This window comes from Lates calcarifer, linkage group LG7_1 (genome assembly GCF_001640805.2).
Source record: "Lates calcarifer isolate ASB-BC8 linkage group LG7_1, TLL_Latcal_v3, whole genome shotgun sequence".
NCBI lineage: Eukaryota > Metazoa > Chordata > Actinopteri > Centropomidae > Lates > Lates calcarifer.
Window position 1 is genome coordinate 5,628,502 of NC_066839.1, and position 12,821 is coordinate 5,641,322.

The 12,821-nt window shown below is 42.3% G+C and overlaps 1 protein-coding gene across 2 annotated transcripts in view; it reads right to left on the bottom strand.

The window, feature by feature from the left end:
• The window catches only part of jag2b (jagged canonical Notch ligand 2b), a 43,388-nt gene extending 34,064 nt beyond the window's left edge, over nt 1-9,324 (bottom strand). For both annotated transcript variants that reach the window (XM_018682518.1, XM_018682517.1), the window contains exons 1-2: nt 8,952-9,324; nt 7,953-8,273 (exon numbers count right to left, since the gene is read on the bottom strand). In XM_018682518.1, the coding sequence (XP_018538034.1) occupies nt 7,953-8,273; nt 8,952-9,020 (390 nt within the window). In that variant the 5' untranslated portion in view covers nt 9,021-9,324. The remainder of the gene's footprint in view (nt 1-7,952; nt 8,274-8,951) is intronic.
• Between the last annotated feature and the right edge of the window lie 3,497 nt (nt 9,325-12,821).

The following is a 12,821-nucleotide window of genomic DNA, read 5'->3' on the forward strand; positions in this document are numbered from 1 at the left end:
GTTACTGATGAGGCTTTAATGTTTTTCTGAGTGCACACAAGTCACCATGTCCTCTCACGTGTTGCTTAAGTGGGCCAGTGAAAACATCAAAAATTGCTCCAAGGCAGGTCCTGTTCCTTCAAACTGGGCTGGGTCTACGGTGTGCAGGATGGCAACAGGAAGGCAGGAGAAACAGAAACCTCATGACATTTCAAGGTGAGCTTTTCGTCTTCTGATGCATCAATAACTGCACTTCTTCAAAATACAGTCCTTGCCAAATTCTTGTTGGATATTGACCAATCTGCTGTGGGCACAGACACCTCTCCTCAGACTGCAGAATGATGATGATTCTGACCTTCCTGTCTGACTGCCCTTCCAAATTTTGTGGATGGTGGAAAGCTCTGAACTGGAGGAGACTAATGACTGCTCTCAACTCTAAGAAAGAGTATTACTTTTTTAGTATGTTTTTTTTTTTCCTTCAGACGTTGTAATTCAACCTGGGTTCACTATCCTACAGTATATAGATGCAGATGAGGAGGTCAGATTTCCACACAAGACTGTAACAATAAGAATGTCCACAGTAACATACTATATAAAGAGCTATGATATCAAAGTGAAACAGACGAATTAAGCCATAAGCAACCAAACAAAAGCTTCATCCGGAGGTATTGTTATTTGGGCTAAGGTTGGACAAACTCTCCAAGCTGGCATCACAAAGCAAACCCTCTTTGCAGCACATAAAAAAAGCAGAGGCGGAGAAACCGTCTACGTCCTCGTGCATGTCCAATCGCACCCTTGAAACACAAATATCAGACCCTATTCTATCCTAAATCCACATCCAGAAAAACAGAGCTCTTGCAAAAAGCTGCCGTTTCACCTTGGGAGTCCAGCCCTGACTGGCTAATTGCATAATCAATACAGAGCCGGGCTGAATCACAGGTGAGACTCATGTGAGCGGCTTTCCATCGAGGCAGCCCTGGGACCAGAGGAGGAAGGATGGGGGGAGGGAGCCACAGAGAGCAAAGATAATTGTTTACTAGAGGCCTATGTAGCCGTCTCCTAGCAACAGCTCTGACAGGCTCCATATCAGGTGTGGCTAACCATGGCAGCCTCTGTTAGCCTTTGGTTCTGTGAGTGTGTGTGTGTGTGTGTGTGTGCATCCAAAATATAGCTGCTGCTTTAACTGCAGTCTCCGACAGAGACGAGAGGAGAAGGAGAGAGGGAGGGAAGGAAGGAAGGGGAAACAGTACGTTAGAGTCAAAGTGTTTGAATGAGCCACCATTAAAGCCTCTGTCCTACCTCCTTCCAACATTAACCACTACATTGTATCAGCTAGTGTCCCAGTCCTGATTTTTTTCCCGCCCTCACATGAAGCTCAGATCTTGTTTTCTCATCAGCACAAATCGCTAACGTTAGCAATGGAAGATAACCAGAAAAAACAGTGGAAAGAAATGAAGACCGCCGACTTGATGCACATTGAAAATTTCCAAAATGCAGTGAAAGCCCTAAAGGGTATATACACCTACAGAAGAGGAGCTTATAAGAAAAACATGCTGTTGGTAGTCTTTTGTTACTGAAGGAGGATTTACTCTTGGCATACACGGGTATCCAAAACAGAAAAAAAAAACAATATGAGTCATAAAGCTCTGGGCTGACTTTCTGTATTCATGCTACAGCACAGCCAGCATCCAAGTGCAGTGCTGGTGATACTGAACGTTTTCAGCTACTAATACCTGTCTATAGAAACCTATACACAGAGAAAAGGCCAACAAGACCTTTTCAGAACATTTTGTGCATGTAGCTGCCCGTCACAGAGCTTCCACCTTTGGTAAAAGTCGTTCGTCACATAAATACTTCTGTCATTACAACAGAGTGAAACACATTGATGCCCTGAGGAGAGAGCAGTGACATGATTTACTGTGTTAAGACGGGGGTATCGGAGAGGAAGTGCGATTCATTCAGATGTGGTCAATCAATACATTGGGTGAAGTAGTTCATTTTGAGCATACTGAACCCTTGATGTACATCCAGCTATACTGATCTATGGACGTTATTCGAGATGCTACACAGCAATAATGAGAGAGAAAGCATTGGCTGCATTACAATATCCTCTCAAGGGCATAAAAGCACCGCAGACAGAAAAAATAATGATAAGCATTTGTCAAAGTGGAAGGTCTGACTTAGACTTAGACTTAGACTTAGACTTAGACGGACTTTATTGATCCTTTGGATGACTCCTCGGAAATTACATTTTTTTTTTTTTTTTTTTTTTTTTAGAAAAAAAAAAAAAAAAAATGAGAACGCTTCACGAATTGCGTGTCATGGGTCCCAAAAACCCTCTCTAGGAAAACACAAACTTAATACAGCTTTTATTTGACTTAATACTTAGTACATACAAGAGAGATACACTCATCAATGCTTGACAGTAGCACAAAAAAGGTTATGACAGCAGCACTGTGTGCATTTGACGTACGCGTGGCCAGAGCTGCCAGCAAAAACCATTCAGAGAGTTTGACTTCGTTCCAGGAAAAACAGTTTTCAGCAGGTCGGTGCAGATTAACACGTTTAAATGGGAGTGAGATCGTCTTATACATCCCACTTTTGAGATGATCAGCCTCGTGAAACTGACTGCACACCAAAGGAGTGCAGGAGCAGCACATCAAACAGTCTAATTCAAAATTTTCAACTACTCAAGCTTCAAAAGCAACAGTTAATGGCTGGAGGCTGTTGCAGTTTAACCATAGGTCTGACTAACTACACCCATCCTTTTACTAGCTGAGTAAGAACGGAGGTCTGATTCATATCCAAGTTGAGAGCAGATACAGTTACAGGCAGGCTCACATCAAACGGACGTCCGGCTGATATAGCTGAGGGGTAGAGAGGAGAGAGAGAGAGAGAGAGGCAGAGACATTCCACCGGCAATTTCATTAGTGATCAAATGGAAGTAAGACGTGTCTCTCTCCCTCCCTCTTTCTCCTGAAGTGCACACCCAGCATGGGCCAACGAAACGGAAACTCAATCAGATGGACCAAGCGAGGCTTTAACTTGGTCAGCTGGCTGCTGATTCACTGTTAATGCCTGATGCTAAAGCTGTATGATCCACAAATGAGAACTTTGAAAATAGCAATAAATCAAATGACAATGCGAATCAGTTGCTCATGATGATAAACCTACAGAGAATTGACACGCACATCTTATGGTGACTCTCTGTCTGGTCCACAACTTTACTGCTTTGGTTTAGGAACCTTTGTGGCCACAGCAGGCAGTGTTTTTAACCCAACAACCCACAGTCCACTACCTGCTTAGCACCAAACTGCAGATAGGAGGGTTAACAGCAGTGTGGTGAACATACTGGAACATTTTGCATCCTAAAAGTCAGATATCAGGAGTAGGTAGAGACCAAAACTGGAGCTAATAGAGAGCGAATATTAGTTTAACATTAACCAGGCAGCAAGAAACACGACTCCAGACAAATAAAAATGGTGATAATGTTGCCACATAACTGTTGGATGTGGAAATAAGCTTTTAAATAAAACTATTAAAACCATTTGCTAACAGGTTTGCCATATCAACTCAAAAAAAATAATTTCTACTGCCCCTAAGTGGCCAGAAAAATCAGATATTGCAGATTTTACTGCCAGCCTAGCTCTCTTCAAAGTTAGAAAATACACCCTAAAGCTCTCACATAACACTTTATATCTTGTTTGTTTAATGAGTACATTAACAGTGTGAGCAACTATTTCTTAATGAACAGCCAGGTGCAGAAACATCTCGTTAAGCTTTGCAGTCACAGTGATGTTGTGAGGCAACCAAGAGAAACTGTTGTTTGTCAAGACACAGTTACACCCCTTACTGCTGTTTAAAACCACAGATTGTTGTTTTAGAATTCCTGTTTATGTAGGGATTGAACAAACAAGGTACAACGTGGTAATTTGTGAGCTTTGAGAGGTTCTAGCTTATATTAACCATGCAACAAAATACAAAAACCTGAAAAAAAAGGAAATTGATAGTTGTTAGCTATCCAAAAGTCTGTTTCTTTCATCAGCAAAGTCTAAATACTCAATTTGGTGCATTGTTAAAACTGCAGTCTCCTGAGTCTCTCTTACTGGGGTTAAAAAAAACTCTGTCATATTGTATTTTTCACTGCAAAACAAATCCCCTCAGCTTCAAAAGTTTGAATTACAATATCCATGACAACTTAACAATAGGCTAAAAACCCATGAGGAGAGAAAAGCTTTGAGCATTTACTGTAAATTCAGAGCAGTAGAGGAAAAACTGAGAGTGGGCTGAGCTCAGAGGTGGCAGCAGCATCAGTAGTCATTCTTTTTACTGGCACGACAAGCCAGAGATGGAGAATCACTGGAAGATTTCCAAAGAATAGATAAGCATCATGCAATCTGAGTAAAATCAGCCATTAGCAACTGCATCGCACTGGTGTGATGATAACTGGACCGAGAAGAGAAGAGAAGAGAAGAGAAGAGAAGAGAAGAGAGGAGAAGAGAGGAGGCTCTGATGTTTCTGTCTCTTCACAAAAGCAGCAGCGATTCCCAGAAATGCAGGATGATAGTCATTGTTACAGGCCGACCGTGCTCCACTGAAGCAGGAGATGAAAAGTGCTCTTTGAGAATTAGCTTAAGTGCCTGTTCACCAAATTAAAGGCATCAAAAAGGTGTTTTCATAACTCAGGGTTTCAAGGTCAATTTGAAAAGCACTGAGTCCAGTTTTGCAGGAAATGGTTTGATATGAACTGCACTAACTACAGTTTTAACACTGCAAGTGTAAATCTAACTGAAAATAACTTCTGATTGAACAGAGATCTCTCTTCAAAATCCAACCTGAATAACATGTACACACTTGCACAGCCAAGATGCCATGCATGCCATAATTATGTCAGTTTTTCCTTTGAGACAGACACATGTAGATTTTATGTCTCAGGATGTGATTGCGGATCACATTCATCAGCCTGGATCAGAAAAAGGCAACCCATGCAGCTTTCTCTCTTCTCCCAGTGACATATCACATGTCATATTTCAGTATATTTTCTACGCGACTTTCATTTTCGGATTGCTTCAGATGCTGGAACGACAGAAGAGTCCAGCCCTCCGTTGGTTTCCATGGGGCTTGAAATGGGCAGTTGGCCAGATGACACAGCCAGAAGTACACTGCATCTTTGTTTCTCCAGTGAGGAAAGCGACAATGCCACAGCCAGTGACCCCGCAGGGCTTGTTGTGACATCTGGCACTGGAATAGTGCACCGTTATCAGCCCAGGCCACTTAACAGAAAGACAACACACCAGAATAGCCCTCTTCACCTCTGCCTCGAGGTGTCAGTCAGTGCTTCAAATAAGAGACTCCCGGCGCTTTATGTAGTAAGTGATGGTGAATGTTAGATGTGTGATGTTTTATGTACACGTAGCCTCAAAAATACCCGGGGCTGGCCACAGAAAATTGGTTTTCTCAGGTGGTAAACCTTGCCCCTAACCACCTCCACACCTAAACAATAGCCTCCCTCATTAAATATATAGCCCTTTACTGTGTGAAATCGCACCTTTGCCATTTTCCCCCTGAAGCTTTAAAAAACGTTAGCAAAGGCGGCTGTTAAGTCACTGAAGCGATACGCAGCTGTGGGAAACCCTGAAATCATTAAATACACAAAGACAAAACCTGAATCAAACATGTGACGCCATCGACACAAAAGGCCACGAAAACATGTCCTTGCTTTCAGTAGCTCACAGTACTAACACAGGGAGCTGCTGGTTATCAGGACCTACCTAATGTGGAAATCAAACCAGTTTCAAATAAAGCAGCTCATTGTTTTCATGTGATTAATCAGTTAATCATCTAGTCTACAAAATATCCAGAAATAGAGAAAAAAATGGTCATTACAAGTTCCAGAAGTCCATCATGAAATGTTCCAATGTCTTGTTTTGTCTTTACCTATAATTCAATGCCAATTGTTTTTCAGTTTACTGTAATGGAAGGAATGCAGGAAGGAATCAAACAAAAAAATTCTTGTTGAACTGAGGAATAACGTTCTAGAAAACAGTCTCACCATCAAAATTTCCTAAATCCCGAAGCAATTTCTTGTCTCGTTTGACCAACAGTTGAAACCCAACGGTATGACCTTTACAACCAGAAAGCTAGAACTACTCAAAGATCAAGTCATCAAGTTACACATTACTTTTCACTGTCAATCAACTAATCAACTAATCATTTCTGCTCCGGATTAATCAACTAATTGTTCTAGTCCTTAACCCCTAAAAACATTACATCACACTGTCCAAAGCAATTTACAGTTGGTTCATCCAAATTCAGTAGGAACAAAAGCTGAATGTCATCAGAACTAGAAGAGCATCCATCTCAAACAAGCAGTCCTACAGTACCAGCTGCTTTGCATATTTCTCCAGCCTGCACACCTTATTCACATGCCCCATCCATCAGCTATCACTCATCTGCAGGCAGATGAGTTTAATTGCCCTGGAGGGGCCACCAGGGGCCACCTGGCACCCACAGCAGGAGAGGAAGCCGTGGGGTGCTGAGGAGGGGGGAAGAGAGGTGTCAAAACCTAGCCAGCAGTACAGACTGAACCACTGCCCCGAGGCACCGCTCACTTCAGCTGAACACATATTTCATCGCTCGCAGCATAATGTCACTCATTCATCATTATAATAGAGAATTAATTGGAGCATACATCCAGCACATACAAGCAGGCTGTGCCCGCAAATATAACACATGCCATTCTCGTACGTCACACCAGACTCCAGTGAAAATCTGGCCTCAAAGAATCTTTTAAAATTTGTTTAGAATTCCACTTGAGTGATTGTATCGTGATGAAACTGCCCTCGTGAATCAGCAGAATGTCGCGTTTGGAAGTGAGCAGCTTTGCTATAACGGCTCCTCCGTATGAGAAATAACATAGTTCCCTCTCCAGGGTCTACATATCAAAGCATTTCCCCCAGTCTAATTACCCTATCATGGCCCTGGCAGGTGCAAGCTGGTGGATTGGAACAAAGCCAACCCTCATATATCAGGGCAACTTTAAAAGATGACCCAGATGACACTGCGAACCACTGTAGCTGCAATCGGATCCTTGTGAAGCATGCAATCATTTAGCCGTGATGTGTGGCAATTCTCATAAGGACAGGACACTGCTAAGAACCCCCATTTAATGAGGTCTATCTTCTCTGTAAAGGCACAGTCTCGTGACCCAAGACCTTCACCAAATCATTAAGGAGTTGGGCTAAATTTGGCACCGGTGTGATCCATTAAGCTGCAGTTTATTTGGATAAAGTTGGAACTTTACTAACAGGTAGAGCTGTAGAGTTTTCTGCACGAATGAGTTTCAATCAGAGCTGCAACAATCAGTCGATTAACTGATTATTTGCTCAAAAGAAAATTCACCTGCAATATTTTGCCTCACAATTCTTCTTTTTAGTCATTTTTCAAGAACAATACAAACAAATTTGATGGTTTTAAGACCTCAAATTTGAGAATTAGCTATTTTTAATAGTCTGAATAATAATTATAGTAAATTTAATATTTTGGGCTGTTGGTCAAACAAAAGAAAACATTTGTTGACATCACCTTGTGCTTTTTGATATCTGATGTGTGCTTTCTGATGTTTTATCAAACCATCACTGGAGAGAATAACCAGCAGATTAATCGATAAGCAAAATGATCAGCCCTAGCTGCAATGACTGGCATATACCTCGTGAATCTTATTTTGAAAGGGTGAACTCCAGATCAGTGCTGCTGTAGTGCGCTGAATGCATGCAGAATGGGAGAGTGGCTCCTCACCATTCATTAACAGTTGTATGACATGTTCCCCCTGGTTTGTGTTCACGTGCATCAAGAAGTGAACATTAAATTGGCCAAATTTTAAACGAGGTTCTGTATTGTGCTCTTTCCAGAGAAGAAGGGGGGGTCAGGAAACGCTGTTGTAGACTTATGTGGAGCAAACAAATGACACTCACCGGCCACGCAAACTGGAAGGGGATCAAAATCTTGCCAGCATCGTCGATTTTATTCGGGTTGTTCTTTACGCTCTTAAAAGAAAACATATTTCCACCGAGAACTTGCGTAGATCCAGCTCCGAACGTGCACGAGCCGGCGGTGGTGACCTCCATCTGGTACTCCTTCAGGCACACTTTGAAGTAAGTGTCGCACTCGTCTCGAGTGCAGCGCAGGTCCTGGGAGCTCCTGGAGCCGTCGCAGCACTCCCCGTCCGCCAGCTCGCCGTTTACATTCTCCACGGAGATCAGCTGCAGCTCGAAATAGCCAGTTGACTGGGACACCTAGAAACAACATGTTAAAAAAGACCAAAATTATATATAGGCCCGGATAAACAGGCTGCAGCACGATTTTAGGGCTACTTAAAATTGGTGCGTAAAGGTGGAGAAGTGGCCAAACAGCGCCTGACTCTCAATTAAAAACCCCAATATTAAGACAATGTAGAGGAGACGGATGTGCCAAAATTATTTGTTGCATCATGAATGGAGCACGTGAACAGCCTACACTTTGCAGGCTGGGGCTTTTTTATGTGTGTGTGTGTGTGTGTGTGTGTGTGTGGAGACAATCAGGTTACTCTAAGACTGGAGCACATTAACCACTGCAGCAGCCAATTGATCCAATGCAACTTACAACTTGTTTGGTTCAGGCCTAATTCTCCCTCCAACCTCCACCCCCCAAAAAAGAGACAGAGACGTATATTAGGGCTCAGCATTGTAACCAAAATGGAGATTAAAGGCTGTATCAATTCCTCAGACTTCAATCTTGTCATGGTAACATGATCACATGCTCCACAACTGACGGCTACGTAATTCAATTATCAAATAATGTGATGCGAATATGCCGGAGAGCAAATACATCTGCCCACGCCCACCAACTTTTGACATTGGTTTATTTTAAACATTTTATTTATTTACGTGGAGCTGAATAATTATTTTAAAATTTGAAATTACAAGCCTCCTTACCTCCGTCCATAACGTCAACAGCAGGCACACTATTGGGAAGCAATTCCTAATCCTGGTGCGATTCCACATGCCTCCGATTAATTAGAGTGACATAGGGGGGGAGAAGCGATAAGAAAAGACAAACAGCCGCGGACCCGGCGACTAGTTCCTCCTCTCCTGACATGCAAAAACAAAAATATTCACATGCGTGTGTTCTCTCCGCCGCGTACGTCCAGATTTCACCGAGGCATTACATGTGTATGTGTGTGTGTCTGAGTGTGTGAGTGTGTGAGCAGGCGGCGGATTGCAGCGCAGTGATGGTCCATGCACAGGAGTGTCCCTCCGTCAAATCTCTCCACACAGCAACTGAGATGTTTCGTTGCCACAGCCTGAGGAGAGGATGTCTGCTTTGATTGGCAGCTACGCAAACCACTTACAAATTGGCCTGCGGGCAGTCTCTGAGCCAACCGGATTAAGGGGCGGACAATAGTATAATAACCCCCACCACCAGCCCTCCTCCCCCTCCTCCTCCTCCTCCTCCTCCCTCCTTCTCCGCCACCTCCTCCTCCTCCCAAAACTTGAATTATACTGGGTTTCTTCTCTATTGAGCTTCACTTGGACAAACCGCATTACAGAGCTCAAACAAAGCAGGGGTCGACTTTAATTAAACGCACCCGCAAAGATATTCTAATGAGGATCTCATCGGCTCTGTAGTGAATGTAATCCCAGTTAACGCGGACAAAGTTGGATGTTTTCTGTCTGACATTAGGCGTCATTTCAGTCCGAGTATTTAAATATAATTTGTCAGAAAAAGCTCTGAAAACCAGAGCAGCAGGTCGGCTGTATGTCTGAGGTTGGAGTGGACTAATTGCTGGTGATTTGATTATGATAACGCGATTATACTTTACATTAAATTAACAGTATACCTGGAACATTGGTTCTGAATCTGAATCCTGGTGTTTGCATTTTAATTCTCGCTGCTTTTTTTTATTATAATGATGCTTAAAACTCTCAATATTGACATTGTCCTCGTTTGTAATCTGCTGTGAGAGATTAATTCCAATTTATTTTGTCCGTTTGCAAATAAACACCTTTTAAATAATCTGTATCTACAGCATTAAGGGCTATTAAAAGTAAAACTGGCCCCACAACGCAGCACTTGTCTCCTCGGTTCAACCCCAGCCATTGCAGTAGTTTAGAGCGCCCTCTACTGTCTGCTCTTAACCTGATTCTCTAAAACCTGGAAATATGAAGACATTAGACATGCAAATTTAGGTAATGCCACACATTTCTGTAGTTCAGGTTCTCCTTATCTGTCACATATTACACGGATCTTGATGTTTTTGTATTTCTTGTTGTACATAAGTTTAATCCATCACAACAACCAGCATGTGTTCTTTTCACTGCAGCAACATTTAAGGTGAAAGTGCAAAACATGTACTTTAATAATGTGACTTAATATAATGATGTTCATCACAATGTTTACTGACTTCAAACAGGTTTTTAGTTGACTTGAATAGAAAATGACTGTGAATACTGGTATGTATTTGTAAGTTGTAGTAAAAGTATCATTTCAGTATGGACGTGGGTAACACACTTTATTCATTTATTCAGCACTGACACTTGATGATGCATTATCCTTGTATCTAATGTTAATTTACAAACATCTGTTCCAGAGCTTAATGAGCTATTGTGCCAAAAATATTTTGCCATTCCTTGACTACATATTGCTTGACTATGACCCATTATTAAACAAACACTGGTCACATCTTAGCACATGTACAATTAGTTCCTTTACATCACAATGGAAATGTAGAGGCTCCATTAAAACTCCTTCCTTTAGAGCCAGTGCCAGTAGTCTGGTCACCTGTCTATGAAATAACTGCTCTGACCTGCAGAAACAGTATAATAGAAACTTTATTTATATACAGGTGTAGCAGGTTTTAATTGGAATTCATCTTAACTGCAGATATTAGAGGAAATTCTGTTTTTTATAACCTGTCTTATTGTTGTATTTTTAGCTAAGACACATATATAGTACATTAGCCAAACATCGCACTTATTATTTCACTAAACAACTTTACACTGAGCAAAGAAAGTGCTCTTGTTTATCATGCCCAAACTATGATAAACAAGAGCAAGTTTTTCTTTAACGTCCCTGCTGAGGTGTAAGAGAAATGAAACATGCTACCAGGAGACACCTCACTTGCTGTGTGACAAGCACAACAAGAGAGAGAAGCTGCCAATCAAAGTGTGTGTGACAGCACCACCATCCACCACCACCACCACTCCTCTCTCCATGTCTCTGTCTCCTCCTCATCAGGCGACTGCCAGCCTGTCAGATAGGCCTTGAAGGAGGCTGCCGATAGCCCGAGCCGCCGCAGCCGCTTTGACTGGAACATTTCACACGCTGTCACAAGCACATGTGAGTGCCTTAAGTTGGATCACACCTTGTAAAGGGCCTCAGGTGGTGAAGGAACAATGTGTAAGAGTGTATGTGTGTGTGTGTGTGTGTGTGTCACGTATGGGCTTTTTGAGCCGCACCAGCAGCGTGCCTCCAGGAATAGCAATGTTGGTCAGTCGGTCAATCCACAACCTTGGTCCAGACTGAAATATCTCCACAGCTTTTAGGATGGATTGCCATGAAATTTGGTACCAACTTTAGTGATGCCGTGACTTTTCCTCCAGGACCATCATGAGTTCAAATTTGAGCGTTTTTGAGTGAAATATGTCAACAACTTTTAGATGGATTGCCATGAAATGTTGTGCACAGTAAACTCCTGTCTCCCTCAGAATGAATTAACTTCTGTGACCCCTCAGTTTTTCATGTAGCGCCATCATTAGGTCAAATTTTTAATTGTCCTGTACCTCATTTACGTTTCCATTAGTCTCAGCTGAGAGGGTGAACATGGTAGACGTTACACCTGCTAAACATCAGCATGTTAGCATTTAGCATTAGCACATAGACGCTAACATGGCTGTAGACTGCAGCACCTTCTGTTTTGCCTGCTATTCAAAAAATAAAATATATTTTTGCATTTTCATTTCCATAACATTGAAAGCCTTTAGTACTGAGCCCAGAACTGTTTTCATGTCAAGGTGGAAGTGCCTCTACACAAACATTAAGACCATAATGGTTCACTAATATGAGCCTCTCCATTGAAAGCGTGACTAATGAATTTTGTTAAGCATCTCTTTAAGCCTGAGTGATCCACCAGAGGATCCTGGATACATTTTGCCTTTATGTAAGAAATGAATCAACAAAAACCTCACCTGAGAATCTACGCAACCAAAGAAAATATTCAAAATGAAATCATAATTTTAAATTTCAGACCTTTCTATGAATCTCTGCTCTTCTCCATTAGCCATGGATGATATATCTAATGTGTCATTTAAAACTAACATTAATCTGATATTGTGCCAAACTATAGTATCTCCTACCAAAGGGCCTCGGGTGGTGTGTGCCTACCTTGTCTTCCTGTTAGCATACACCACATGCATGTGTGTGTGAGGCACAGAGAGAGGGGAGTGTGTGTGCAGGAGGAGAAGGGATTATGAGTGGGAGCGCTGTGGGGGGTTTGCCATCCTCCAGGGGGGAGGTGAAGTGGATTTCTTCTCTCATCCATTTTTCATGGGCTTTTCTCCTTTCAGATCTCCGGTCTCTGTACATACGGCTGACGGGTCGACTCTCTTTTATCTTTAAGCATCTTTTGGGGGCACAGTGTGTGTGTGTGTGTGTGTGTGTGTGTGTGTGTCTGGTGGCGTTTGGGAGGGGGGTGTTGACGGTGACGGCACAGGTCAAGGTTGAGACATTACAGTTTTTCATCAAGCTCTAATGACTATCTCACCGCACCGGCTACTTAGATGATGCTCATTTGCAGATGTCTTCTG